Source organism: Habropoda laboriosa, unplaced genomic scaffold (assembly GCF_001263275.1).
Source record: "Habropoda laboriosa isolate 0110345459 unplaced genomic scaffold, ASM126327v1 scaffold209, whole genome shotgun sequence".
NCBI lineage: Eukaryota > Metazoa > Arthropoda > Insecta > Hymenoptera > Apidae > Habropoda > Habropoda laboriosa.
In genome coordinates, this window is record NW_017100309.1 from 231,751 (window position 1) to 258,524 (window position 26,774).

Below are 26,774 nucleotides of genomic sequence, written 5' to 3' on the forward strand. Positions count from 1 at the left end.
GTTTTAACATGTTATCTATTTGAAATTCAAAGTATCGTGTCATTTCTAATGGATTATTGAAAATCTCAAAGTGATGCCTTCTCTTAAAATACCTATAATTGACAAATGTCAGTTATAAAAGTAATAATTGTTCATTTCATTAAACACAAAGGACATGATATTTATTTAAAGGATATGCAGTTTCAATTTAAGCAAAAAATATAAAGCATAAATTACCTGGAATTATCAATATTATCATCATCATCATCATTTTGCCATATTAGATTTTCAAAATTATCCTTATCATAATTATTATGATGATCGAAAAACCTGAAACAATAAAAATAAATAACGGTGAAAATAAAAAAAATATAATAAACTACGACTTAAGCAACGAGTCAAAATAATTTAAATAATCAAAATAACAAAAACATAATATGAACATTTTTTGACTCTAGGCATATAACAATTAAAAATTTACCACTTATTCTTTGGTTCTTCGAAATTTTGTCCACCAAATATATTACGGATGAAATTCCAAAGCTCCATTTTTCTACTTTAATTTACTTACTAAATCAGAAAAGAATTGCGTCACATTTCCTGCATATTCTGGAATTATTTTGAAGTCATCAGATGTATCTACCTATGAAGTTAGATATAACCACAAACTAGGTTCAGAATAGACGTATTACCGAATGCATTTTTTGTCTCACGTCACGGAGGCTTTAAAGCCTCCTTACCATTTTCATATCACTTCTATTATGTGGCGCATGTGGCTCCTTGTAGTGCAAATATTAAAACGCGCGGAATATAAATTGTACAACGATGTGGAGGAAGCAATGAATAAAGAAAGTCAATAAGATTTATCGTAAACTGTCATTGACTACTATTTGCAACTGCTCGTTGAAATAAATATTTATCCTCGTTGCTATGCAAAGAAAAATTGCTGTGGTGTAAAACACTCGCTTTAAAAGAAATTTGCATTAATAAACAAGTGCGGGATACCAATCAAATTAATATTTAAATATTCTTATGTAGAATCATTAATTTAATTGGAATTTATTATTTAATAAAATTGATCGACCAATTGATATCCGATTGGTCGAATCAATGATCTGGAACATGAACATGGGTACATAATATAGAAATGAACATCTGACGTGCACCAACCAATGATGCCAGAATCGTGGGCGCTGAGCCCCCCACTATGACCTACCGCCGTCTCCCACTATACCGTCCTCGTGTTCTCACACAAGTGTAGCGGTAGCTCTGTCCGTGTGCGAAGCCTGTTCGGCTCTTTCCGCCAAATATCTACGTCACCACGTGACGTTCGAGCAACCTGAGCACATGAATAAGAATTAGGAGATTCCCTTTGAATCTCGATGAGACGCAGTGTTTCGAGTATATGGGCGTTTGGGACAAAACTCACAATTTCTAAATTAATCAATTTTCGACCTAAGTTCTCTAATAATTTTTTGAAGAGAATTTAAATATGCACTGAATGACACATAAAAAAATATATGGTTTCATTTAAAAAAATTGTAGTGATCTTTATTTTTTATGGAATAAAAACTTTTTTGTAAATTTTCATTAACACGATTTATTGTCAACTGAATACTGATTAACTTTTGTTTGAAAAATTTGTTCATCAGTTTCGCGGAAATACCGGCAAAATCGTAGCGGCCGTTTCGCATACAGGGGTTTCAGAGACAAATATCAACTTTGTATACATTCAAAATTTCTCTTATTTTTGTTTTGTAATTTTCATTAGGTAGTTAAATAATGTTGGGTTGTTAATTATGTGAGGTGGTGGAACAGAAAGAAATCAAGGAGAGATATAAAAACACAACACAATATATTTTACACGTGGCGTAACGCTACGCCCGTACACGAGTGGACGAAACCGGAACGGCACCAGCACGCGTGCTCTCGGGGAAAAACAGTTGACGCTCGGTGGGTCTCCACACGCGGGCACTTCGAATACTTTAACACTCCCCCTTTCGAAGTGTTCCATTCGTTCATTTCACGCATCATACATTCTCTAACCTTATATAAATGTTGTACATATATTATTTGCATTGTACTTAACCTAATCCCTTAAATTCAATAAATCAACGCATGTTCTTAACTTATTCTTTGGTAATGACTTTGTTAATATATCCGCTGTCATTTGGTTTGTACTTGTATACTTTACATCTATTTCTCCACGTTCTTGCATTTCTCGCGAGTAGTGATAACGAATATCGATGTGCTTACTTCTACGATGGTACATATTATTTTTGCTTAATTGAATTGCACTTTGATTGTCGCAATATATTGTAGTTTTACCGCACACTAATAACACTGTGCGTGCCATTTCAACTATTGTTCTGTTGGCACGTTCGGCAACTCCATTTTGCTGTGGCGTGTAAGCGGTTGATAACTGCCTTGTTATTCCCTCTTTTTTTAGGTATTCTGTAAATTGTTTCGAGAGATACTCTTTAGCATTATCGCTGTGTATCTTCTTAATGGGCTTACCTGTTTGCTTCTCGACACGGCTCTTGTAAGTTTTAAATGCCGAGAAAATTTCGGACTTTTCTTTGAGGGTGACAATCTCTGTGTACCTGGAGCAATCATCAATGAAGGTTGCGAAGTATCTAGCTCCCCCTTGAGATGGCATACTCATAGGCCCACAGATGTCTGTGTGCACCAGGCCCAACATTTCTTTTTCGATGTTATTTGAATCCTTAAATGGCAACTGGGTAATTTTACTCAAGTCACATGCCTTTCATTTATTTACATTCTCCATCTCTCGTTTGCTCATTTTCATTCCATGCACCATGTCCTTTTCAATTAATTTTCTGACGTCCTTCATATTTAAATGACCTAGTCTTTGGTGCCATCTGTTGAATCTGTCATCTTCTCCTTGTGATAGCATTGCTTGTTGTGCCTCTGTATGCTTTACAATGTACAACCCGTTTTGTTTCTGTGCAGTTAACACAATAGTACCATCTTTTCGTTTTATTATTGCTGAATGTTTGTTAAAGGATACTGTGAATCCATTATCAGTGATTCTCGACACCGACAATAGATTATTCCGGAATTCTGGGACCCACATGACATTTGATAATTTAATAGTTGATTCTGTGTTACCTATCTTTATGTTTAACTTAACTTCTCCTCTTCCTAAAGAGTTTGTGGTGCTTTCTGTGGCTGTGCATACCCTGTCCTTTTGTCTCTGATTTATGCTGTTAAACTTTTCCTTATTCTTACACATGTGTACTGTTGCCCCGCTGTCCAGGCACCAGTCATCTGAAGCAACTGGGTTAGTGTTTAGAGCGACGGCAGTGATCGCCTCTTCTCTGCTTCTACTTGATGGAGTAAATCTCTTTTTGTTTTTACAATGTCTGCTTATGTGACCAGCCTTTCCACATGTATAACACTTTTCATTGAACTTTCTGTGGTGATTACTTTCATATTTTGGTTTTTGAAAGACTTCTCGCTGTGGTTTGTTATCCTTCACAATTTTTTTATTTGTTAATAATGCTGTCTCCCCATCACAGTCTCTTATTATGTTGATATCTGCTTTCCTAATTTCTTCCTCAAGTAGTTTTACTTTTAACTCGTCCAATGTAGAGATTTTTTCCCTGGATTCGATAGCGACACAGAACGTTTCATATTGACTGGGTAAAGATGATAATAGCATTATTGGTAATACTGTGTCTGGTAATTTTATACCTGATTCGGTGAGTTGTTTTACTTTCTGCATGAAATCGTGAAATCACGTTCTGTGTGAAATATACTGAGCCATGCTTTGTGTAATATCCTTTTTCATCCTATATAGTTGCTTGAAGAGCACACACTGTTTCATGGGTCCTGTTGACTCGTGCACTTTTTTCAGTATCTCCCATGCTTCTAGTGTCGTCTCAGCCCGTTTAACATGGTTAAACTGAGACTTTTGTAGACTCAATATAATTATATCAAGAGCTTTCTCGTCCTTCGCGGTCCACACGATTCGATTTTCTTCGGTCTTTGGTACTGTTCCATTTACATATCCCCAGAGCTCATTGGACCTCAAGATACTTTTCATTTGAATCTTCCACGATTCGTAATTCTCATTGCACAACTTTTCAATTTGCTGTATGTTTGCAAAACTCATGGTGTTCAATTTATTTTTCTTCGACACGTGGACGTGGTCACACTTAACCTCACTTTTTTTTTTTAGTTATGATTACTTTTCCTCCTTTTTTAGTTTTTTAATTCTTTCTTTAGTCCTGGGCCCATAACCTGTTGAGTTGTTAATTATGTGAGGTGGTGGAACAGAAAGAAATCAAGGAGAGATATAAAAACACAACACAATATATTTTACACGTGGCGTAACGCTACGCCCGTACACGAGTGGATGAAACCGGAACGGCACCAGCACGCGTGCTTTCGGGGAAAAACAGTTGACGCTCGGTGGGTCTCCACACGCGGGCACTCCGAATACTTTAACAAATAACAATGTAAATAATAAAAAATTTGAATAACGCGTACAATAGTAGGATAGGACGCTAGAATACTCAACGCGTCAATAACAATTTTGACAATTTTCTTTATTTTAAGCAAATTTAAGCAGTTAAATTTGACATTAATATAAAGATTTATATGTTCAAAATTAATATACAAAAAATCACAGAAGTATTACTTGGTACTTTTTTTTAAAGTCTCGTTAAATTTGATAAAAATTTTACATAAAAAATTAGGAAAATTTATTACTATTGTATTAAAATTCTGTGTCAGCTTCAAAGGTATTCAGGTACTAAAGACAACCTATAAAAATCAAATCAAAAACACAAATGGTCTGTGAATGGCACATATTTGAAAAATACATTAATGTTCCGACTAGCATAGTAACTTTCTGGTAAAAGACAGCCCCAGAGCGTCAAAAATCAGGCCCTTATATACCCCAAAAATCGTGAGTTTTGGTGATAGGGATTTTCCTGGGAACGGAATGCGTTCGTTTGCCTTATCTCAAGGACTTTCTAGAGGGTACGGTCGGTGTTACATTTTATTTTTAATTATTTTGTAATTTCATTTTGTAACTTTTCAGCGAAATGAAAAATTTGAGAAATATTGATGTGCAAAGCACTTATCAAGGAGACTACATACCTGTCCCCCGAGGATTTTGATAAAATTTGAAGGGATGAATTTAGAAGTCGAAAAATGACATTCTGTAAAATATTTCATTTCAATGCGCATTTTTTATAAACAATTGAAATTACTTCTGTAAAACTTTGGAAGTTTAGGCACTATTCAACAATCGGCAGTGAGCCAGTGCACAGGATGTTTGTTTCGTAAGCGGGTAATCTGACAATGAGTTCGAATCTTTGTACAATGAAGAATTTTTTTCACTCTTAATTTAATTGATAAAATTTCACATTATTTAATTTTTATATTTTTACTTTTATATCTTTTGTAAAAATATATTTTATTTGAAGTTTTAAAATTAATAATTTATATAAATAAATTGCAGATGTCATAAAGGGACCCTGACTCTACAATAGTCCTGTTAGGTTCCTTGCTGGTGGTCAATTGGAGAGACATTACTGTATATAGAATTGAATCAATCTGATTATATATTCTCGAATAGGACAGTCTTCTACACGTTAATTGTTCGCACTTAAACTTCCAATGTTTTTTACAAGTAATTTCAATTTTAGAATGTAAGACATTGTGGGGATGAGTTCCTTAAGGGTAAAAACGGTTCCACACCCATTTTTTTTAAATGAGATGGGATATTAATTTTTCCATATTCGAAAAGATGTTATCAAACCTAACAACTTTTTATCTAAGGCATTTCTTTTTATTCTGCATAGTTAAGTAGTTATAGCGGAAAAACCTTACGGAAGGAGAATTTCGTGTCTGTGTCGAAATATTATATATCAAATGAAATTTGTGGTTTATGGCATGCTATTAAGCTATACAGCCCGAGAAGCAAGAATAAATAAAAATTTAACAAAGCAATTCTAATGATCTTCGCCAGGGTATACTTTAAAACATACAAACAATAAATGAAAATACCATATTTTTGCAGTTGATTGTGCCATAAACCGTTCTAAAGAATTCTTAACATATGAGGCAATTTATTGTTGTCAAATGTTATAAATTTAAAAAAATTTTTGGTTTTTCTTTACTTGAAAAGCATAAGGGGAGATAAGCTCTTGACTCCTTAGAAGCTGATGAATTTATAACATTTTACAACAATAAATTATCTCATATGACAGGTCGTTTAATTAGTAAAAAGAAAAAAGAAATTTGTATCCATATATTTTGTATCCATATATTAATATATGTATCCGATATTTTGAATTTTGAATTTTTAGTGTTATATTCGTTATCAGCGACCTCAAAAACCCCAAATTACCAAGTTTCAGAAAAATCGAATGAAATCTTGAATTTTGGCCAGTTTTTGGGGGTTCCTGGCCCACTGTGCGCTGCTTCAGTTTCAGTCTTTTCGTCAGTTAAACGGTTAAAGTCCGGCATATGCGTATGTGCACGTATATTTCTGCATATATACGCATTCCTTCGTATACATATACAAGTGTAATTCTTCCGCGAGATATTTTACATCGATGGATATATTCTTGTCAACGAAAAAAGATAAGTTTACAATAATATTTATATTATATCTTGTATTATTGTAATTTTGATTATAATTTTCTTTATGTGTATGTTTTTTTCCAGATATGATTTTCGACAACGGGACACTTCCATTGAGAAGTTAAGAAGACAAATTACAGAATAATTAAACAAAGAAAAAGATAAGTTTATAGTACTTTTAGTATTTCTCTGGTGTTATTAGAGTCACGATTTAAACTGTGCGTTTATTTTGTTTCAGATATGGGACAGCGAAGACCATTCAACATCGTATATGCATGGAGCAGCTACAACGGTTTTCGGCAACTCGAAATACATATATCATTAACAAAAAAGTCTAATTTTGAAAATGCTTCTCATTTTAACATTTTTCTAGCTTGTATTTAACTGCGAGGTTATAAAGTGAAAATACAGAACAATTAAAAATGAAAAGTAAAACGAATAAAGTTTAAAAGATTCTAAACCATTCCTTTATTCCATGCACGCATCCTTCACATTCACACATCACCTCCAATGCACACCCCTACTTTTGGGTTTTCAAACAAATTTCAAACAAAATTTTTCAAACAAAAGTTAATCAGTATTCAGTTGACAATAAATCGTGTTAATGAAAATTTACAAAAAAGTTTTTATTCGATAAAAAATAAAGATCACTACAATTTTTTTAAATGAAACCATATATTTTTTTATGTGCCAATCAGTGCATATTTGAATTCTCTTCAACGTAGATATTTGGCGGAAAGAGCCGAACAGGCTTCGCACACGGACAGAGCTACCGCTACACTTGTGTGAGAACACGAGGACGGTATAGTGTGAGACGGCGGTAGGTCATAGTGGGGGGCCCAGCGCCTACGATTCTGGCATCACTGGTTGGAGCCCCCTCGTTCGACTTTCCGGGGAAAGGGCTTAGTTTATGATACCCTCAGGTACCGGTGCACTTTCTCTTCCTGGGTGACAAAGTCCAGGCCACTACTTCGCCGCCGAAATCTCGCATTTCTTACAATTACATTTTATCAATTAAAATAAAAGTAAAAAATATTCTTCTACCTTCAAGACTCGAAAATCAAGATTATATACATACTCAGTTACGAAGCAAACATCTTAGGCGCACACGAAGTAATTTCAATTGTTTATAAAAAATGCTCATTGAAATGAAATATTTTACAAAATGTTATTTTTCGACTTCTAGATTCATCCCTGCAAATTTCATTAAAATCCCCGGGGGATAGGTATGTAGTCTCCTTGATAAGTGCTTTGCACATCAATTATTCGTTTTACTTTTCATTTTTAATTGTTCTGTATTTTCACTTTATAACCTCGCAGTTAAATAGAAGCTAGAAAAATGTTAAAATGAGAAGTATTTTCAAAATTAGACTTTTTTGCTAATGATATATGTATTTCGAGTTGCCGAAAACCGTTGTAGCTGCTCCATGCATATACGATGTTGAATGGTCTTCGCTGTCCCATATCTGAAACAAAATAAACGCGCAGTTTAAATCGTGACTCTAATAACACCAGAGAAATACTAAAAATGCTATAAACTTATCTTTTTTTTTGTTTCATTATTCTGAAATTTGTCTCCCTAACTTCTCAATGCAAGTGCCCCGCTGCCGAAAACCATATGTGAAAGAAAATAAATGCACAGTTTAAATCGTGACTCTAATAACACCAGAGAAATACTAAAAGTACTATAAGCTTATCTTTTTTTTTGTTTAATTATTCTGTAATTTGTCTTCTTAACTTCTCAATGGAAGTGTCCCGTTGTCGAAAATCATATCTGGAAAAAAACATACACATAAAGAAAATTATAATCAAAATTACAATAATACAAGATATAATATAAATATTATTGTAAACTTATCTTTTTTCGTTGACAAGAATATATCCATCGATGTAAAATATCTCGCGGAAGAATTACACTTGTATATGTATACGAAGGAATGCGTATATATGCAGAAATATACGTTGCGGAAATGCACGCGGAAGAAATTGCACGCGATTCTTATAAGGGGGATTGCTACAGTTGCAATTGTTTCATAATTTCAAAACAGATCCGCCAACATAAAAAAATTTTAAATGCTAGAAAAAGGGCAACAAAAGGGCAATACTATAATATATGCTAGGGGTGTTCGTACGCATTCAAGGTCAACTGTTTAAAGTTTCGCGAGTGTGACGACCTTGCATATAACTGCTTCCCCGACATTAAATTTAAATGCCTGTCATCGACAGACATGGTACGGTTAGTTTCTCCTCTAGCTTTTAAAGATGTGCGTATCACACACATGGAATTTAGGAGATCAACTCGTATCTTATTCCTTTTCTTAGATTTTATGTCGGGGAGCATCGAAAATATTCTCTCGGACTCAGCATTTGAATGTGGTAGACACCGCACAGTGCTAAGTAGAGAAGTGAGGTAAGGGAACAGAAAATTTTGGGAGGAATTTTTTTGTGTGCAGATGTCTATCCACATATCGTCGAATGATAATGTTGCCCACTTTTCTTTATTTACATCGGAAGTGCCGTAATACAAAAAGTCCCATTCTTTTTGCAAATCTTCGGCATTGAAATTTCCTAATCTTCGAGCAACAGCCATGACATTCTGATAAGTTTGTCTATCGCTGTCGTGGAATAAATTTATCGGCTTGAAAACCGTCAACTGATTAAGGAATATATCGTCATGAAGAAGACGATTCCTAATTTCATTGCTTACGGTAATATAAAACCGTAAACAATTTTCGCGGAAGGAATGTACCTCAACTTCCGACATCCCATTGTCAATTGCCTCTTCCAGATGGTGTCTGCAATCAGTACCAAGATCCACTTCACTTAGTGAAACTTGGTTTAATTGACACGTGAAATCAATTTGCCTAACAAAATTGAAGTGCTGTAGAAGAAACGGCTTCAAAAACCTACGCAAGAAAAATTCAAGCAACCGTGCTGAAGAAGGCTGCAATTCCTGAACCATCGTATCTCTATTCTGGAAGGAGGCATTGAAAGTATTTAAAACATTTCAAGTATATTCTAAAAAATAGAAATATCCTTTAATGTCATGTCTGCTAAGCAATAAGCTCCTTAAAAAATCGGATTAAATCGTCCCAGATTTGTAACAATCTGCTAACACACTGGTGCATCGCAAGCCAGCGTGTGTCAGATAATTTGAGAATTTTTACAGGAGAGTTCGCATAACTCTCCTGAAATTGGCGGAAAATTGTAGCCCGTTTTGGGCTACTGGTTATGAAAGATGCTACACCCCGGAGCAATTCAAAGCACTCTCTGGGAATTGTAGCACACTCAGCACTAGCCGCTAACGCTACAGAATGACAAACCCACGGCAAAGTGACAACATTGAGGTTCTTTTCAAGTAACTTTGCCTTGAAAAAAGAATGTCTGCCAGTCATAACTGTGGCATTATCACAACTAAGAGCTGCGATGTTTCTCAACGGAATATGCATTTTCTGCAATTGATTTTCGAAAGATTTGAAAATCTTTTCCGCTGAGCAATCGCTGGCATCCAGTTGAATTAGTTGCAATAATTCAGTAGTATTAGATAAGCGGTATGGCTCAACATATTTTACAGCCAATGTAAGCCACTTATCATTAGTGGAATCTGAGGTTTTATCCTCATAAATTGAAAATTTATTGTGCTGTACGTTATCGATAATGCATTCCGTTTCACGAACGCATAAAACATTAGTGATGATCTGTTTGCACTTTGTGCGTCCAACAGTCATACCTTGTAAAACTTGGGGCTCCTTCTCTATATCTTGCATAAGAGCAAGAAAATTCGAAGCCACCGATAGCGGAATATTGTGCTCGGCGCAGGGCCGACGCAAGGCAGGTTCAGCGCATTCGCCGGAATTCGGCCGCGCGTTTTGAGAGGCCCCGCGGTCTACGAAAATTACCCAATTAAAAAACACCGATTTTGATTAACTTTTTACAGAATGATGATACCATTAACAGATGCAAGACATTTTTTTAGTAGCGATAATTCAGTTTAAAGGAGTGACAAAAATCATCAAAGTTCAGTGTAACTCTATAAAGTCCGCATATCCTGGAAACTACTTTAGATAAAAAAATCCAGGCACTTTCAGAGAAATGTACTTTTTAGAGAAATTAAACTACACCAATAGTTTTTTGCAAAAGTCATACATGATTACAGATTTTGTACTTTCATTGAATTTTTTGCCCCTTGAAAGCGAATTATGGGGGCGAAAAAATATTACTTGGATTTGTTTAAAAAACTGCTTAAAAAAATAGAGATAAGACTCCCCAATTTTTGGAAATCTGTCGACGAGTCGCAGCTCCTACAAACTTGCATAGAAACTGGGCATAGCAACGCCTGACATTTATTAGTGATTGTGTGTCAGTTGCCGTCTTGCGGTTCATATGTTTTAAACAAAAACGCATCAGGCTATTGCATTGCTACTGTTACGTCCCGGGATGGGTGTTCAGAATACTTGGGATTCTTTCCCGGTGCGTAGCTCTTCCAATCTTTTTGCCCAAGTGGCACGTATGTACATACGTCCAGATATGGCAGGGGACTGCAATCTGCTGCTACCGCTGTGTCGTCGATGGTGATAGGTATCAGCTTCCACGTTAATTCGTCGTTATGTTGTGGCGTTTCGATACCCAGTGGCCAGCGCTTATAGAGGGCTGACTGATGATGGTCGCGTACAAGTTTATGTAACTGATATTTACGTCCGGCGCGACGCGATCGGAAGGATAAATAATCGTATTTGCAATGTGTTAAGAATACAAAAATATTATATATATTTTATAATGAATGGAATACAACACTTAACGTACTTAGTAAATAATAAGATATAGAATAAGAACTGAACTAACTTTTTGGTGGCTTGTTGCTTAATTTATATGAGTCGCTTGGTGGTTCGGGCATCGCGGGGATGCTTATAATTATCTGTATTTTGTCTGGGTTTTGTTATGGGAAAGGATTGGATTGCTCGGTTCGGTCGGAGGGTGTTTATAGGAGATAGAAGTGGAATGTTCGGTGTGGCTGAAGGATGTTTATGGGAGATGAGAGTATAGTACTTAATCTAATAATTATGTATATGTTCTTAATCTTAACTTAATACTAACTCCAACGTCGTCGCTCGACGTCACACCTCCCTTCCCGGATAACAATTTTTACCGGGTGAAAATTGTGTCTGTGTGATCTTGCAGGGACGTCGCAGGTGTGTAGATATCTAAGTCTATATTAGTCCTATTGGCACTAGTTGTGTCTCTAATGTTTCTATCACTGGCGGAGGAAACGGGACAGTGTCCTTGTCGTTAGAAATTGTCAAATCCAAGGTTTCAGTGTTTACTGCGGTTGTCACTTTGTGCGCTTCGGAGTTTTGACGTGGCACTATTCTTAGTAGGGGCTCGATCACCCGTTTCTTCCAGTCTTTGAAACTTTTCCCGGCGCGGCAACCTCTTCTGGGTTTGCGTTTCCTCTTTTTGATGGGATCGCTGTGATCCTGTGCGAGAGAGCAAAGAATGTGATATAGTAAAAATAAAAGAAAGGTAGTATAATTATTAACCGTAATTCACCTGTCTCAGGTTGAGCATGGTCGGCGTTGCGGCCTTAGGGCTTACACTCTCCATGTGTTCCCTGATTTTGGTGTTGGTTCGCAAGCACTTGGACGGTTTCCTGATCGTGTAACTTAAGGCGCTTCGCTTGGGTTGCCGTTCGAGTGTATAAATATGCAAAAAGGGAAAAGAAAAAGAAAAAAAATTTTCTCCGCGTTCAGCCGTTTGTCGTTCACCTTAGAGCGCGCAACAACGAAGTAGCGTTTCGAAAATATTCTACGATGCGGTGATATAGAAACACTCTCTGGCACTAAGTCACTAATACGTCTACACTACGCGGTGTCTGGAGCTGGACTGAGCGTCTGGGCTGAGCGCTCGGGTCTCCTGCCCGTGAGTGGAGGGGGTGGTGATGTCACCTCGCCTTTCTCACGCTTGACTCTGCGCGTGGTGCGGATGCCAGAGGAGTGATGTCACCTCGTTAGACGTGCGGCTACAGTTATCTTATCGCAGCGATAGTGGATCCCACCGCTGTCACCAATTGTTACGTCCCGGGATGGGTGTTCAGAATACTTGGGATTCTTTCCCAGTGCGTAGCTCTTCCAATCTTTCTGCCCAAGTGGCACGTATGTACATACGTCCAGATATGGCAGGGGACTGCAATCTGCTGCTACCGCTGTGTCGTCGATGGTGATAGGTATCAGCTTCCACGTTAATTCGTCGTTATGTTGTGGCGTTTCGATACCCAGTGGCCAGCGCTTATAGAGGGCTGACTGATGATGGTCGCGTACAAGTTTATGTAACTGATATTTACGTCCGGCGCGACGCGATCGGAAGGATAAATAATCGTATTTGCAATGTGTTAAGAATACAAAAATATTATATATATTTTATAATGAATGGAATACAACACTTAACGTACTTAGTAAATAATAAGATATAGAATAATAACGTATGGAAATAGTAACGTGTGGAAATAGTAACGCGATGTCGAGAGGATCGAAGCGGATTCCAAAGCCTCTAGAAGTACGACTCGTCTAGAGTCCGTACCTGAACGGTACTTGAACGGAACTGAACTAACTTTTTGGTGACTTGTTGCTTAATTTATATGAGTTGCTTGGTGGTTCGGGCATCGCGGGGATGCTTACAATTATCTGTATTTTGTCTGGGTTTTGTTATGGGAAAGGATTGGATTGCTCGGTTCGGTCGGAGGGTGTTCATAGGAGAAAGAAGTGGAATGTTCGGTGTGGCTGAAGGATGTTTATGGGAGATTAGATAGCGTGGAGTCAAAGGATGTTTATGTGAGATAGGAGTGGAATGCTCGGTGTGGCTGAAGGATGTTTATGGGAGATTAGATAGCGTGGAGTCAGAGGATGTTTATGTGAGATAGGAGTAGAATGTTCGGTGTGGCTGAAGGATGTTTATGGGAGATGAGAGTATAGGACTTAATCTATTGATTATGTACACTAACGGCCATAAGTGTTTACCCACCCTCAAAATAACACAAAAACAAGAGAAATATTAATCAAAAAACAATTTTTTTAATTTATTTTTTAATAGTGCAACATATATCACTAAAAACAATGTTTTTTCCAATTTTGTTACAAAAATTAACACAATTATTCTAAATTTTAGTTTCGTCGATATTTCCACCGCGCGCTTTTATTATTGCTTCGCATAATTTCGGCATCCTGTTCAATAATTTTGTGAGTGTGAGTGGTTCTATTCTAGACCACGCATCTTGTAATTGTTGCCAGAGGGTTTGTGTAGATGTTGGGGCCGCTTTTCGTACCTGTCGGTCTAGTTCTTCCCATAAAAGCTCAATGGGATTCAGGTCGGGGCTTTGAGGAGGCCAGGTCATAATTACAATTTTTTTTTCTCGTTCCAATTGTTCTAAGTATCCACGGCATAATTTGGAGGTGTGTTTGGGGTCGTTATCTTGTTGGAACACGAAGTTTTCTCCGATTAGTCGCGTTCCCGAAGAAAGGGCATTCGTCTCCAAAATTCCTCTGTAGCGTTCTTTATTCAATATGCCATCTATTTTGACCAAGTCGCCCACAGATGTGCTCGCAAAACAACCCCAAACCATAACCGATCCTCCTCCGTGTTTTACCGTGGGTGATATGCAGGATTCAAGGGCTCGTTCTCCTGCCGATCTTCGGACAAACATCCTCCGTTGTGAGCCGAATACCACAAACTTTGACTCGTCGGTCCAGAGCACTTTTTTCCAGTCTTCCAATGTCCAATCTTTATGCGATCTTGCCCAGGCTAACCGTTTTGCTTTATTTTGCTTGCGTAGAAGGGGTTTTCGCATGGCAATTCGTCCATGCAAACCTGCTTTCCGTAAGCGCCTTTTGACTGTTGTCAAACTTACTGGTTCAGGGCGAAATGCATTTATTTCAGCTGTAATTTCCGGTGCCGTTTTTCTTCTATTACGTTTGCTTATTATTGTGATTGCCCGATCTTCTGCTGATGTGGTTATTTTTGGCCGCCCTGATCGCTTTTTGTTGGATAAACTGCCAGTATCTTTATATTTTTTAACATTGTAGTCCACGGTTCTACGGTTTAACTTTAATAGCTTTGCTATTTCTCTGTTACTTTTTCCGGTGCTATGATGGGACACTATTAGAGCATTTTCACTAATCCAGGATGAACTTCTTACGGCTATAAATACAGAAAAAAGAATGCAGACATACATTGACATTAAAGAAATTATCTGCAACGAAGAGGCCATCCAAACATTTCGAAGAAACGCGAGACCAGAAATCTCGCAATACCTATACAGCCAACAGTTAGAAACCCTAAATCAAGCATACGAAGCAGCCCGGATGTACGACACCGAGCTACAGTACATCCACCAACAAGCAAGATTTTGGACACAAAAACCCAAGGAAATAACCAGAAGCCACGGGGAACCTAGCCAACCACGACGAAGTTACCCTGTCAAGGAGTGCAATTACTGCAAGAGGAAGGGTCATATAGAAGAAGAATGCCGAACGAAGAAATGGAAGGAGCAACAGACCAAGCAGATCAACCAACAACGAAATTTTCAAGAGGCTCAACACGACATCAATCCACCAGGGGAACGGCAATCATCGGAAGCGCCAGAAACGCCAAACAACCAGCCGAACGCAGAGTGGACATATCCCCATTCGTTCTATTGAAGCTGCCAGGTATAGAAACCACAAATTTTCTAATAGATACAGGTAGCGAGATATCAATTATAAAAGAAAAACGAATAACCGACAAAACAATGGAAAAGGGAGAAGGGATGACGTTGAGAGGAATAACCAGCAACACTGTAGATACATTATATTCTGTTTTTATTCCATTCAATAACAAATCTAATAGATTCCAAGTAGTAGACGAAAATTCGGCAATATTACAAGACGGGATACTAGGTGCGGATTTTCTTTTTGATCACGATTTTTCAATCTCTTGCAATTCTTTCAAAATCGGCAATGTTATAAAAAAGCGAAATTCCGCGAACAACAATTGTGAAACGGTATTAGTCAATTTCGTGTCAGGAGCCGGAGCCATTACAAAACTTGATGCAACAGGTCAACCAATACTTTCTGATTATTTAAAAAGTAATATGACATCATTCGAAATGTTCGATGAACGGTCGATCTTCCAAATCCAACCGTATCGAAAAACTACCGAACGTATCGACCTTTTGAAAGCTAACACACGATTGGATCATTTAAAGGAAGGTAAAACCACGATATGGGAAATCGTTTCAAAATACCACGACATATTCACCCTACCTGGAGATCCTTTACCAAAATCCTCTATCCTAGAACATGAAATCAAGACGACTGACGACATACCGATACATACGAAACAATACCGGTACCCTCCGATGCATCAAGAAGAGATTAAAATCCAAGTTACCGATATGTTAGAAAAGGGTATCATAAGGGACAGCGACTCGCCGTACAATAGTCCTCTCTGGATTGTTCCAAAGAAATCGGACGCGTCGGGAAAGAAAAAGTGGCGTTTAGTAATAGACTATCGAAAATTAAACGAAAAAACGATCCGCGACTCATATCCGATTCCAAATATTGATGAAATTCTAGACAGATTAGGTAACGCAAAGTACTTTTCGGCCTTTGATTTAGCATCTGGATTTCACCAAATAGGCGTAAAAAATTCGGACATTTCCAAAACAGCTTTCTCTACCAACGAAGGACACTTCGAATACGTTAGAATGCCATTCGGTCTGAAAAATGCTCCGCCGACGTTTCAACGCATGATGAATCGGGGTTTAAAAGGCTTAAGCGAAAAATTTTTAAGACTTGAAACGGCACGATACGAACAAATTTTCCAAAGAATAACTGCTGTTATTTTATATTTGGCGCATCATAATTTAGCTTTCCGAGGAAGTTCCGATACTTTGTACACACCGCACAATGGTAATTTTTTGGGTTTAATACAATTAATTGCAAAATTTGATTCCGTTCTAAATGATCATTTGAACAGAACAGCCATAAAAGGGCATCAATATTTATCGCATTCAATTCAAAACGAATTAATAAGTGATAAGTGAAGTAAGCAAATAAAGTACAAAATGTAATTATCGATGCAATAAGGAGAGCAAAATATTATTCCATTTTATTGGATTGTACACCAGATGTCAGCCATCAAGAGCAATTATCGGTTGTTCTTCGTTATGTCAACATAACAGACAAGGAGGTTGAAATCAAGGAACATTTTATCAAATTTGAAATAGTTCACGATACAACAGGAAAAGGACTATCTGAAACTATCATGCTCATTCTGGATCAGTTGGGAATAAAAATATCTGACTGTCGCGGACAAGGATATGATAACGGTGCCAATATGAGGGGAATATATCAAGGAGTACAAGCAAATATATTACGTGTAAATCCTAAAGCGCTTTACGTACCATGCGGTAGTCACAACTTGAATTTGTTATTGGGAGATATAGCAAAATCATCAACCCAAGCACTACATTTTTTTGGTGTTTTACAAAAGATTTACACGATATTTGCAGCATCGACATCGCGTTGGGATGTTCTAAAAAAGCACGTTGAAAAAATTACACCTAAACCATTATCAGAAACTAGGTGGGAATGCCGTTTTGATAGTGTAAAGGCTATTCGATTTCAAGTTCGCCAATTTCGAAACGCCTTGATCGAAATTGGCAACAACGCATCTGACAATAAATTGAAAATTGAGATTTTGTCTATAGTGCGATTTTGTCTATAGATAAATGAATTTGAATTTATTGCCAGTCTTATCATTTGGTACGAAATATTATCAAAAATTAACATCGTCAGCAAAGTATTGCAAAATCAAAAGATGCAAATCGATTTGGCCACGAAGCATCTGAAAGGTCTTAACGTATTCTTTGCGGAATACAGAAATGAAGGGTTTAGCAAAGCTATGATCGCAGTAAATGAAGTTGCAAAGGAAATGGACATAACACCTGATTTCAAATCATCATGCAGGCGCAAAAAACGGAAATTATTCGATTATGAAGGACAGGATGAATCATCGACGATCAGATTAGTATCCTTTAAAAGTAGATTCGAATTATATGCAAATCACCAAAATATTTTTGGTTTTCTATACATGAATGAGATTGGGAATTTAGATGATGAATATTTATTAAAGTGTTGTCAAGATCTTCACTTACATTTGAAAGGAGATTTCGACGGAACTGAAATGTTTGAAGAAATTAAGATGTTCCGGTCAATAACGCAAACCTATTATTCGGTTTTAGATTCGATGAATTACATTGTAAAGAACAATCTCTCGGAAGCATATCCAAATTTATTAATCGCATTACAAATTATGTTAACGACGCCAGTAACCGTGGCTTCAGCAGAACGTAGTTTCTCGCGGTTGAAACTAATAAAAAATTATCTGCGATCATCGATAAGCCAAGAGAGATTTTCATCTCTGGCTATTCTGTCAATAGAAAGGGAAGTAGCAAATTCAATCGATTTTGATGATGTTATCAAAGATTTGGCGTCGAAAAAAGCGAGAAAAATTATTTAATATTATTATTGGATTGTATTATTATTTAATATTCATCTTATAAAAAATATGTAATATGTAACAGCATTTGTAAATAAATGATTCCTCGTTGTAAAATTTAAGTGTAGGATTTAAATGTGTATTCAGGCCCCGCCAAATTTTTGAACCCGGCCCTGGGCATGGTCTCAGAATCTTTACTGCAATCTTCAGAAGCGTGGTTTCCACCACATTTAACACATTTTGGATTTTTAAAGCAATTTCCAGAAGCGTGGCCGTAGGATTGACATTTGAAGCATTGAGTATAGTTTCGTCCGTTCCTATACTTCTCCCAGTATATTCTTACATGGAATAAAAAGCTAATTTTCCGAATTTGAGCCAGAGTCGTGGAGGGAGGGAAAGAAATTTTGAAGTGCCTGACTAGACGCATGCCTGTATATGTATATACATCCGAAAGGCCGCAAGAGAAGATTTTATTGCAGGCCTTACACAAACATTTGGAATCGTCTGAGGAAACCTCTTCCAACCAAATTTTCAAGGATTCGTCAGCGTCATACCAATGACGCTGAAATCTTTTCTTATACTTTCTAGCGGGCCCACAATCCATTATTACCCCAATTACAATTGTTAATCACAAAAAACACGATATTACACAAAACACAATCGATATTATACAAAACACAACTAAAATTAAGATTGCTTGTACAGCTTCTTAGTTTCTACCTATAGATTCCGTACCGCGTGCACCTACGCGTATGCCGGACTTTAACCGTTTAACTGACGAAAAGACTGAAAGTGAAGCAGCGCAATGGCATTAATTTACATGCGCGGAAATTAGGCGCGAAGACAACTTTGTTTTACTTTATGTAGGATGACGTAAGAGTTCCGTTGGACTAGAGCTAGGAAGGAGACAACATACTTGTCCCCCGGGGATTTTGATAAAATTTGAAGGGATGAATCTAGAAGTCGAAAAATGACATTCTGTAAAATATTTCATTTCAACGCGCATTTTTTATAAACAATTGAAATTACTTCCACGCAAGTCGAAGCACATTCTCGCAAGCGAGCGGTACCGTTACCCTGCGTTTTTCCATAAGCCCAGGTGACGCGTACTTCGCGCAAAACACCCCCTCCCTGAGGGTGAGCGGTTGGCGTTGGACGTTGACCAAAGCCCTAACTTCATTGGGAGTCTTGGCCTTCCACCCAAAATCACCCCCGTCAAGGGACCCAAAATGCAACATTTGGAAGGGGAAATGCGAGGGCTGAACGCAGCAAAGGTTAAACGAAAGGAGAAATATATTCAGAATTAAAAGCCAAAAATTCAGGCGATCAAACAGTCGCTACATTATTCATTAATTCTATACGACGTGTCAGAATTGAAACACGTTTCCTCTGAGTCGAAGAATGAACAGAATATTAGCAGTTACAAAGACTATTTTATTTCCATAACCCATTTCCAATAGCTCCTTTCAAACTTTTTCTCTCCTTGTCGAGCAGAATACGATGTAAAAAAAAATTTAACATTAATTTTCATTATTATAAACAACTTTGCGGCAAGTTTTTTTTACAAGTGTCCACCGATCCAGAAGTGTAGATTCATCCCCTTGTTACCTACGCAGCCTTGCCGACACGGTGGCGCCGAGTCTTTAGTCTATCGCGTACCCTCTAGAAAGTCCTTGAGATAAGGCAAACGAACGCATTCCGTTCCCAGGAAAATCCCTATCACCAAAACTCACGATTTTTGGGGTATATAAGGGCCTGATTTTTGACGCTCTGGGGCTGTCTTTTACCAGAAAGTTACTATGCTAGTCGGAACATTAGTGTATTTTTCAAATATGTGCCATTCACAGACCATTTGTGTTTTTGATTTGATTTTTATAGGTTGTCTTTAGTACCTGAATACCTTTGAAGCTGACACAGAATTTTAATACAATAGTAATAAATTTTCCTAATTTTTTATGTAAAATTTTTATCAAATTTAACGAGACTTTTAAAAAAAGTACCGAGTAATACCTCTGTGATTTTTTGTATATTAATTTTGAACATATAAACCTTTATATTAATGTCAAATTTAACTGCTTAAATTTACTTAAAATGAAGAAAATTGTCAAAATCGTTAGCGACGCGTTGAGTATTCTAGCGTCCTATCCTACTATTGTACGCGTTATTCAATTTTTTTATTATTTATATTGTTATTTAACTACCTAATGAAAATTACAAAACAAAAATAGAAGAGAAATTTTGAATGTATACAAAGTTATAATGTTTGTCTCTGAAACCCCTGTGTGCGAAACGGCCGTTACGATTTTGCCGGTATTTCCGCGGAACTGATGAATAAAATAAATTTTTCAATTGACAATAAATCGTATTATTCGATAAAAAATAAAGATCATCACAATTTTATAAAATGAAACCATATATTTTTTTATGTGCCAATCAGTGCATATTTGAATTCTCTTCAAAAAAGTATTTGAGAACCTATGTCGAAAATTGATTAATTTAGAAGTTATGATTTCTGTCCCGAACGCCCATATACTCGAAACACTGCGTCTCACCGAGATTCAAAGGGAATCTCCTAATTCTTACTCATGCGCTCAGGTTGCTCGAGCGTCACGTGGTGGCGTAGATAATTGGCGGAAAGAGCCGAACAGGCTTCGCACACGCAGAGCTACCGCTACATTTGTGTGAGAGCACGAGGACGGCATAGTGTGAGACGGCGGTAGGTCATAGTGGGGGGCTCAGCGCCCACGATTCTGGGGCATCATTGTCTGGCATCACTGGTCTAGGGATTCGGCAAAGATCGATGAGACTCGGTGCCCATACGTTCCATTGAGTGCTTGACAATTGATCACAACAATAAAGCATATACGTTGAGTGAATCATTCATAATGAAAATTTGTTTTCCTATATTTTTTATTACAATATAAAAAGAGTATAATCAATCAAATCCGAGTATGAAGTAAAATTGAAAAAAAATTTGTTCTGAGAATCAAAGATTAATTAAATATTTAATTATTGAGTATGTAAAAGTGTAAGTAAAATTTACTCGATTATTGACATATTACTCTGTAGTGAATAACGCATGTAAAGAAACACTTCTTATGTAGAGCGATCGTATGCATCTATTCATGTAATGCAATGTCATTACTTTTATGCTATACGGAACATAAACATAGTGAATCAAAGTTTTAAATGTGTCAACATCAGCTGATTAAACTGTATATATCATTGGGAAAAAAAATATTATTTGAATGTGATCGATTTAAACATATATCTATATGGTAACTGTCATAAATTTTCACAGATATTTTAATATATCAATTTATGTGAATAGTACTTTACAGAATTAATTTTAAACATACATGTTTGTGAAATATTAATAATATATTCAAGCCACATAACAAATTAATGTAATCATGCAATACATATATGGAGTAAGGTTAAATTTTTTTATGTTAAATTAATTAGTACATAAAAAGTTATGAATCAAGTTAAATTGTTTCTATTCTTTACATAATTTTTAACTAATTAAATATTTTTCACTTAATTAAGTTTTGTTTTATCTATAATGAAGTTTATTAATAACCATAAATATGTTAATTACTTTTGTTTTAGATCGAAACAAACATCAATATGATAGAATACACAATGCACGAAATAGAAAAGAATTGTTTTATTAATAAACATAATTAAAATTTATAAACCCAACAATGAATAACATATCTGGACAATTCCGTAAAACCATTTGGGATCCATTTCTTATAATATCTCAAATAATTGCTATCCAAACTGTGATGTACTTCTGCCTTGGATTATGGATTTGGATTGTTGCATCATTTATTGGATCAACTAAGTCACTAGATTATGCTTTTCATTATAAGGAAATACATGTTCGGGACTTTGCTGGTCAATTTATCATAATTATTTTCATTTTAAATGCATTGATTGGAGCAATTGCATTATGGTGGTTGGTACAAAGAACAAAACAATGTATGGACTTTGCTTGTACAGCACATTTAATCCATTTATTATGCTGTTGGGCATACAATGCAAGTTTTCCTTCAACATTTAGTTGGTGGTGCTTAAACATTATATCTTTAAGTATAATGTGTGTTTGTGGTGAATTCCTTTGTATGAAAACTGAATTGCAGGCAATACCATTAGGTATGAATAGTCAGAAAACAGCTTTGTAAAAATTTTTAATATAAAATCAAATGTTTGTTTAGTAAATGTCATTCCAAATTAAAGAATTCGAAATAAACAAAAAACCCTTTATCTTGTTCATATACCTAACATTTATTCCAACAAATATCTTTTAAATTACTTGCATAGTTTACAGTTTGACTATTTACATTCATTCACTTTGTCACTTAATGATGTTCCTTGTAAAAGCGTAAACCACAATATCCACAAGTATGATTACCAGGTTTGTCCTAAAATAAAAACTTGTATAATAACTCATAATTGTTTAATACATGTAATACATGCACTTAATTTATACCAGATTGATGTAAACTTTTGGGTGTCCTAGAGGCCCACCACCTCCATCACAAGCCACAATTTTTTCTTTTGCAGATGTAGGAGGAACTTCTTCTATCAGTTTAATAGCCCAATTATCGTTAACTTCTTTTGGTCTGTCTATAAATCGTACGTTACGATAGTCATCTTCATCGAATAGCTATCATAAAAGAAGAACGCATTAATATAAAATTTATGATGCAGAAATTTCTAAAAGTATCAATATATTTCTATAAGTGATACTGTACCTATATATTTTTATAAGTAATACTGTACCTGTCCAGTATGAGTGATTTTCTTAGAAGATTTTGAAGTTACATCGTGTACATTTCTTACCATAGCATTTAAAAGATTAATATTAAGCCTTTTATTGGAAGCTTTAAAAAACTCAAGGACCTTTACACTCGCCATACTTTGTGGATGTCTCTATTTCTTCTTATCAGATATCGTATTGTGTTCACAATTGTAGGGACTTTAGCACGGCAAAAGTTTCTCCCTAGAATAAGACTCTCGACACGCCATCTACGTGGCGTCTTTCAACTGTTGCGTATTTTGCGGTAGTCACGAGAAAAGGGATAGTGGATTGGTGCCCGTGGAGCGCTATGCGCTCCGCTTGCTGTGGTGCGGGGATATTCAAATAAAACTTGGAAGATTTTTAGTTGCAATTAGTACTTCTATATTTCACAACTGTTCCAGACCTTTTAAGATTAGCGAAGCTTCAAGACTCGAGATACAGAATTGGAATGAATGACTTTTTGGAAATTTTTCGACGCGAGGTCTCTCTTCATGTTCTTCTCCCAGAATCTGGATTCTCCCCTGGTCCTCCTTCCAGATCCTGGTAGTCCAATCGAGAGACAGTTTCCACCCCATAGATCGACACTTCTTTTCCCACACGTACTCCACCCTCGATCCTTCGTTAGCGGATGGTGGTGGCAGCACTTTCTTGGTGTGGTGGAACGCACGCTGATTTAACTACAACGTGATATGCACGTGCGAGGGAAAGTGTTCACGTAGCAATTCGTGCGAGAATTAACCCTTGATAATATTTATAACCCTCTTAGAGTTCTAGCTAGTTGACACGGTCCTGGGTATCGTTGAGATATAAAACAGAATGAAGAGCGTACTTTTCTGAGTCCCAAAACAAACATCCTGTCGAGAAAGCCTACATGGCTTAAACTTAACTCTCAAGTGGTTACGGTTTTTGAATAAAATCTTTCGACTACAATAACAAAGCATTTCCGTTCCCGAGTTCTAACTTTCCATCGCAGTACTACGCGTCTAATCCTTAGATGATTTCCAGAAACAGTCTATCTTTTGAAATATACATTATTGACAATTCAAATTGCGCTCTACCTGTGCCCGTCGATCTGTATAGATTAACCCCTTAACGCACAGTTTTTTTGAAAAAAACCGGCCAAAAAAAATCAATTTTTTCATACATTATTGACAATTCAAATTGCGCTCTACCTGTGCCCGTCGATCTGTATAGATTAAGCCACCCTAAAGCTATCTTCACCAGCATGCATAACGAGTGATTAAAGCTACGTTCATAGATAGCGTAACAGTATATGTATATAGTTAATCTGTGTTCATGGAATTACCCTACGGCGAGTGTACAACAATAATAGAATGTAAACCAATTGTGTGTAATTCATCTATACAATTTATTCTTTTTAATACAATAATAACTTAAAGTCTACCTTTTCATGTAACCTCTTTTTGGTGGAGAACATATATTCATTGGTTTACATGAAGAAGGTTACTTTAGCATGATAGAATTAAGAATAAACAACTTGTTAGATGTTATTCATGAAATATAAAATTATAAAAATATACTAAGTCATTATTAAAGAAAATATAGTATTTAGTAGTATTGTAAGATAAATAGTTAAGATTAATGGATTGTTTTCCAGTTCTAAATGATTTTTAAAATATTTCCAAAAAATTTAAATAAATCATGTGTTATATTAAAAATATGGTATAATTAATGGAGATAATTAAATTTATTTATTATTTTTGTGTAGAGGTATGATAACTTCAACCAAACCTATGCGTTTCTTCAATTAAACTTCAATTAAATCTATGCGTAGTCGGATACATTGAAGGATACGTTGATATGTCGTTTATGTGGTGTAAATTTTGCAGAAGGAAAATGTAAAAGCATATTCGAAGGATCAGTTGATTTAATACATAAAATAAAGGAACTATTGCCAATTTCAGTACGTTAATATGTTAAATAAAAATTAAAGTATCTTCTGTTACTTGGAAATCACAAAGCTTATTGAAATTAGATGATTGTTAAAATATTTTGTTGTAAGAAGATTCATTACAAAACCACTTTATAATCATTACTAATGCATGTAAAAAAGGTATTATTAATATATATTACTTTGAATAATTTTTACAAATATCTATAAATGATAATGGTTCAAAGTGCATATGCCTATCATGTTATGTCAAAATCATTCTTTATTACAAATTTATACAAGAAGTTGTGGAATATTCTAAAAAACTAGAAAATACATCACTAGTAAAATGTTTCTTTGATACATATATGTACATTTAAAGAAGTAACAAACTTTTCACAAATTCATAATGACGCTGTATATACATGCTCAAATTGTAATGTAGATTTAACGATCTTATTAGTCAATAATCCACAAGGCTGTGATTATACCTTCCAAATCTTGTTAGCAAAGGTAAATCATTCTGAGAAAAGACATCTTATAAAGGAAAAGAACGTAAAAATACATAAAAATATAATACTTCTGAATAATACAAAAAATAATATACATTTCAAACATGGAAATAAAACACATATAGACTTTATCTGTAAATTTTGTTTGAATAAACTTGCGTATGAGGGATGCAGTTAGTCAGTCCCGTAAGATCCCGGCCACCTTAGTCTGCTTTCCGAATTAACGTGCAAGTCAACATTTATAGAGTAAACTACAAGAAATATAACATTTTTCAGATGAGATATAATGATATTTTACCAAGAAAACTGGAAAAAAATCTTTATTTATAATTTTTGAATAGTTGAAATAATTTTTTGCAATAACAAGAATTATTTATAATGTTTGAACACTTTAGAGTAAAGTAAAAGAAACATATGTATGTACGTAAGATTAACAATTTCCGAGATAAAAATCATTTATATGGACAAAATACATCAAAATTGACGAAAATTTGTAACTTTCATAAACTTTTCGTTTCCTAAAGATTTCCAATTAGCAAATTTTTGTTTACTACGAGAACACTGTACACGTCATTCGCTGACAAGGAATAAACTACTTGAGTACGTTATAGTTAAAAATTTGCATTTTTATAATATTCGGATTTTCTTTTTTACCAATATATTAATTATCTTCAGAATGCAAAAGAACCTCAAAACAAATATGATTTTAAAATTTCTGTCCGTAAATATTGTAATTAAAGTACAATTCTTAAGTTAGAACATATTTTTTGTTGTCATATTTTAATTATTTTAATTTTCTTGTGTTATCAAAATCAAAGTGCTTTATAGGTAATACTTCCTTGCCTAGTATTGTAGTTGGTTGCTAAAACATTTTTAGACAAAAATTTACCATTCTCAAACTTAATTGAAGATTTGGTAACAATTTCTCATCTAATTCTTATTATAAAGCACCATTCCATGAACTAGTATAGCTCTGCTACTCTAAGAGTTATATTGCCGAATCCCTAGAATTAACCCAACGTACAGCGTTGGTTTTATGTGAAATGCCGTACGATAATTACGATGGCGAATAGCGTCATGTGTATATATACTTCATGTAAAACTTTGTAATTTCAAATATATCAACGACGGTTAGTGCAAATTTGTTTGCCTTGTTACGATTTTATAGCAAAGTGTTATTTATTGTTTATTTTATTTATTGTTTTACGACGAACAAACTAAAAGTATGTAGTTATTATTATTTTCAATATGCTATCGTATAAATTTTTGTCATATAATCTTATGTTGTTATACATTTATTTATTGAATCATTTTCTAAAATAAATTTTTTTATATTGGAGTGAAAAAGAAAGTTGCTAATTCCTTGTGGTAATGTGTTGACTTTAAAATGCATATTAAATAATATTAAAAGAAATTATACGAAATTATAAAA

The 26,774-nt window shown here is 35.4% G+C and overlaps 7 protein-coding genes across 7 annotated transcripts in view; 4 read left to right on the plus strand and 3 right to left on the minus strand.

Moving 5' to 3' along the window:
- LOC108574097 overlaps positions 1-659 on the minus strand; it is a 17,664-nt gene extending 17,005 nt beyond the window's left edge. Inside the window, exons 1-3 of the mRNA XM_017936615.1 lie at positions 461-659; positions 217-309; positions 4-92 (exon numbers count right to left, since the gene is read on the minus strand). Of these exons, the coding sequence (XP_017792104.1) occupies positions 4-92; positions 217-309; positions 461-528 (250 nt within the window). The 5' untranslated portion in view covers positions 529-659. The remainder of the gene's footprint in view (positions 1-3; positions 93-216; positions 310-460) is intronic.
- A 10,778-nt stretch (positions 660-11,437) lies between these two features.
- Positions 11,438-12,461, minus strand: LOC108574106. Its single transcript, XM_017936625.1, has 2 exons — positions 12,148-12,461; positions 11,438-12,074 (listed from the first exon to the last, which is right to left on the minus strand). Exons 1-2 carry the CDS (start codon positions 12,199-12,201, stop codon positions 11,808-11,810), a joined length of 321 nt encoding a protein of 106 aa, XP_017792114.1. The 5' UTR covers positions 12,202-12,461; the 3' UTR covers positions 11,438-11,807.
- A 4,432-nt stretch (positions 12,462-16,893) lies between these two features.
- LOC108574098 lies at positions 16,894-17,355 on the plus strand. Its single transcript, XM_017936616.1, has one exon. The coding sequence runs from the start codon at positions 16,894-16,896 to the stop codon at positions 17,353-17,355; it is 462 nt and encodes a 153-aa protein (XP_017792105.1).
- Positions 17,356-17,448: 93 nt separating this feature from the next.
- LOC108574099 lies at positions 17,449-18,407 on the plus strand. The gene is made up of 2 exons (XM_017936617.1): positions 17,449-17,980; positions 18,277-18,407. Exons 1-2 carry the CDS (start codon positions 17,449-17,451, stop codon positions 18,405-18,407), a joined length of 663 nt encoding a protein of 220 aa, XP_017792106.1.
- Positions 18,408-21,836: 3,429 nt separating this feature from the next.
- LOC108574102 (protein SYS1 homolog) lies at positions 21,837-22,404 on the plus strand. The gene has a single exon (XM_017936621.1). The coding sequence runs from the start codon at positions 21,837-21,839 to the stop codon at positions 22,317-22,319; it is 483 nt and encodes a 160-aa protein (XP_017792110.1). The 3' UTR covers positions 22,320-22,404.
- A 3-nt stretch (positions 22,405-22,407) lies between these two features.
- Positions 22,408-23,117, minus strand: LOC108574103 (NADH dehydrogenase [ubiquinone] iron-sulfur protein 6, mitochondrial). The gene is made up of 3 exons (XM_017936622.1): positions 22,921-23,117; positions 22,628-22,804; positions 22,408-22,559 (listed from the first exon to the last, which is right to left on the minus strand). The coding sequence occupies exons 1-3, from the start codon at positions 23,053-23,055 to the stop codon at positions 22,497-22,499; spliced, it is 375 nt and encodes a 124-aa protein (XP_017792111.1). The 5' UTR covers positions 23,056-23,117; the 3' UTR covers positions 22,408-22,496.
- A 2,386-nt stretch (positions 23,118-25,503) lies between these two features.
- LOC108574100 (chromosome-associated kinesin KIF4) overlaps positions 25,504-26,774 on the plus strand; it is a 6,295-nt gene continuing 5,024 nt past the window's right edge. The window contains exon 1 of the mRNA XM_017936618.1: positions 25,504-25,528. Within this exon, the coding sequence (XP_017792107.1) occupies positions 25,504-25,528 (25 nt within the window). The remainder of the gene's footprint in view (positions 25,529-26,774) is intronic.

Excerpts from the sequence above, each read along its gene's own strand:
- LOC108574102 (XM_017936621.1), top strand. The coding sequence starts at position 21,837 with ATGAATAACATATCTGGACAATTCCGTAAAACCATTTGGGATCCATTT.
- LOC108574098 (XM_017936616.1), top strand. The coding sequence starts at position 16,894 with ATGCTCATTCTGGATCAGTTGGGAATAAAAATATCTGACTGTCGCGGA.
- LOC108574099 (XM_017936617.1), top strand. The coding sequence starts at position 17,449 with ATGCAAATCGATTTGGCCACGAAGCATCTGAAAGGTCTTAACGTATTC. Across the intron at positions 17,981-18,276 it reads AACCGTGGCTTCAGCAGAAC|GCCCCGCCAAATTTTTGAAC; the intron begins GTAGTTTCTCGC and ends ATGTGTATTCAG.
- LOC108574106 (XM_017936625.1), bottom strand. The coding sequence starts at position 12,201 with ATGGAGAGTGTAAGCCCTAAGGCCGCAACGCCGACCATGCTCAACCTG. Across the intron at positions 12,075-12,147 it reads CCATGCTCAACCTGAGACAG|GATCACAGCGATCCCATCAA; the intron begins GTGAATTACGGT and ends TCTCTCGCACAG.
- LOC108574103 (XM_017936622.1), bottom strand. The coding sequence starts at position 23,055 with ATGGCGAGTGTAAAGGTCCTTGAGTTTTTTAAAGCTTCCAATAAAAGG. Across the intron at positions 22,805-22,920 it reads AAATCACTCATACTGGACAG|CTATTCGATGAAGATGACTA; the intron begins GTACAGTATTAC and ends CTTTTATGATAG. Across the intron at positions 22,560-22,627 it reads CAAAAGTTTACATCAATCTG|GACAAACCTGGTAATCATAC; the intron begins GTATAAATTAAG and ends TTTTTATTTTAG.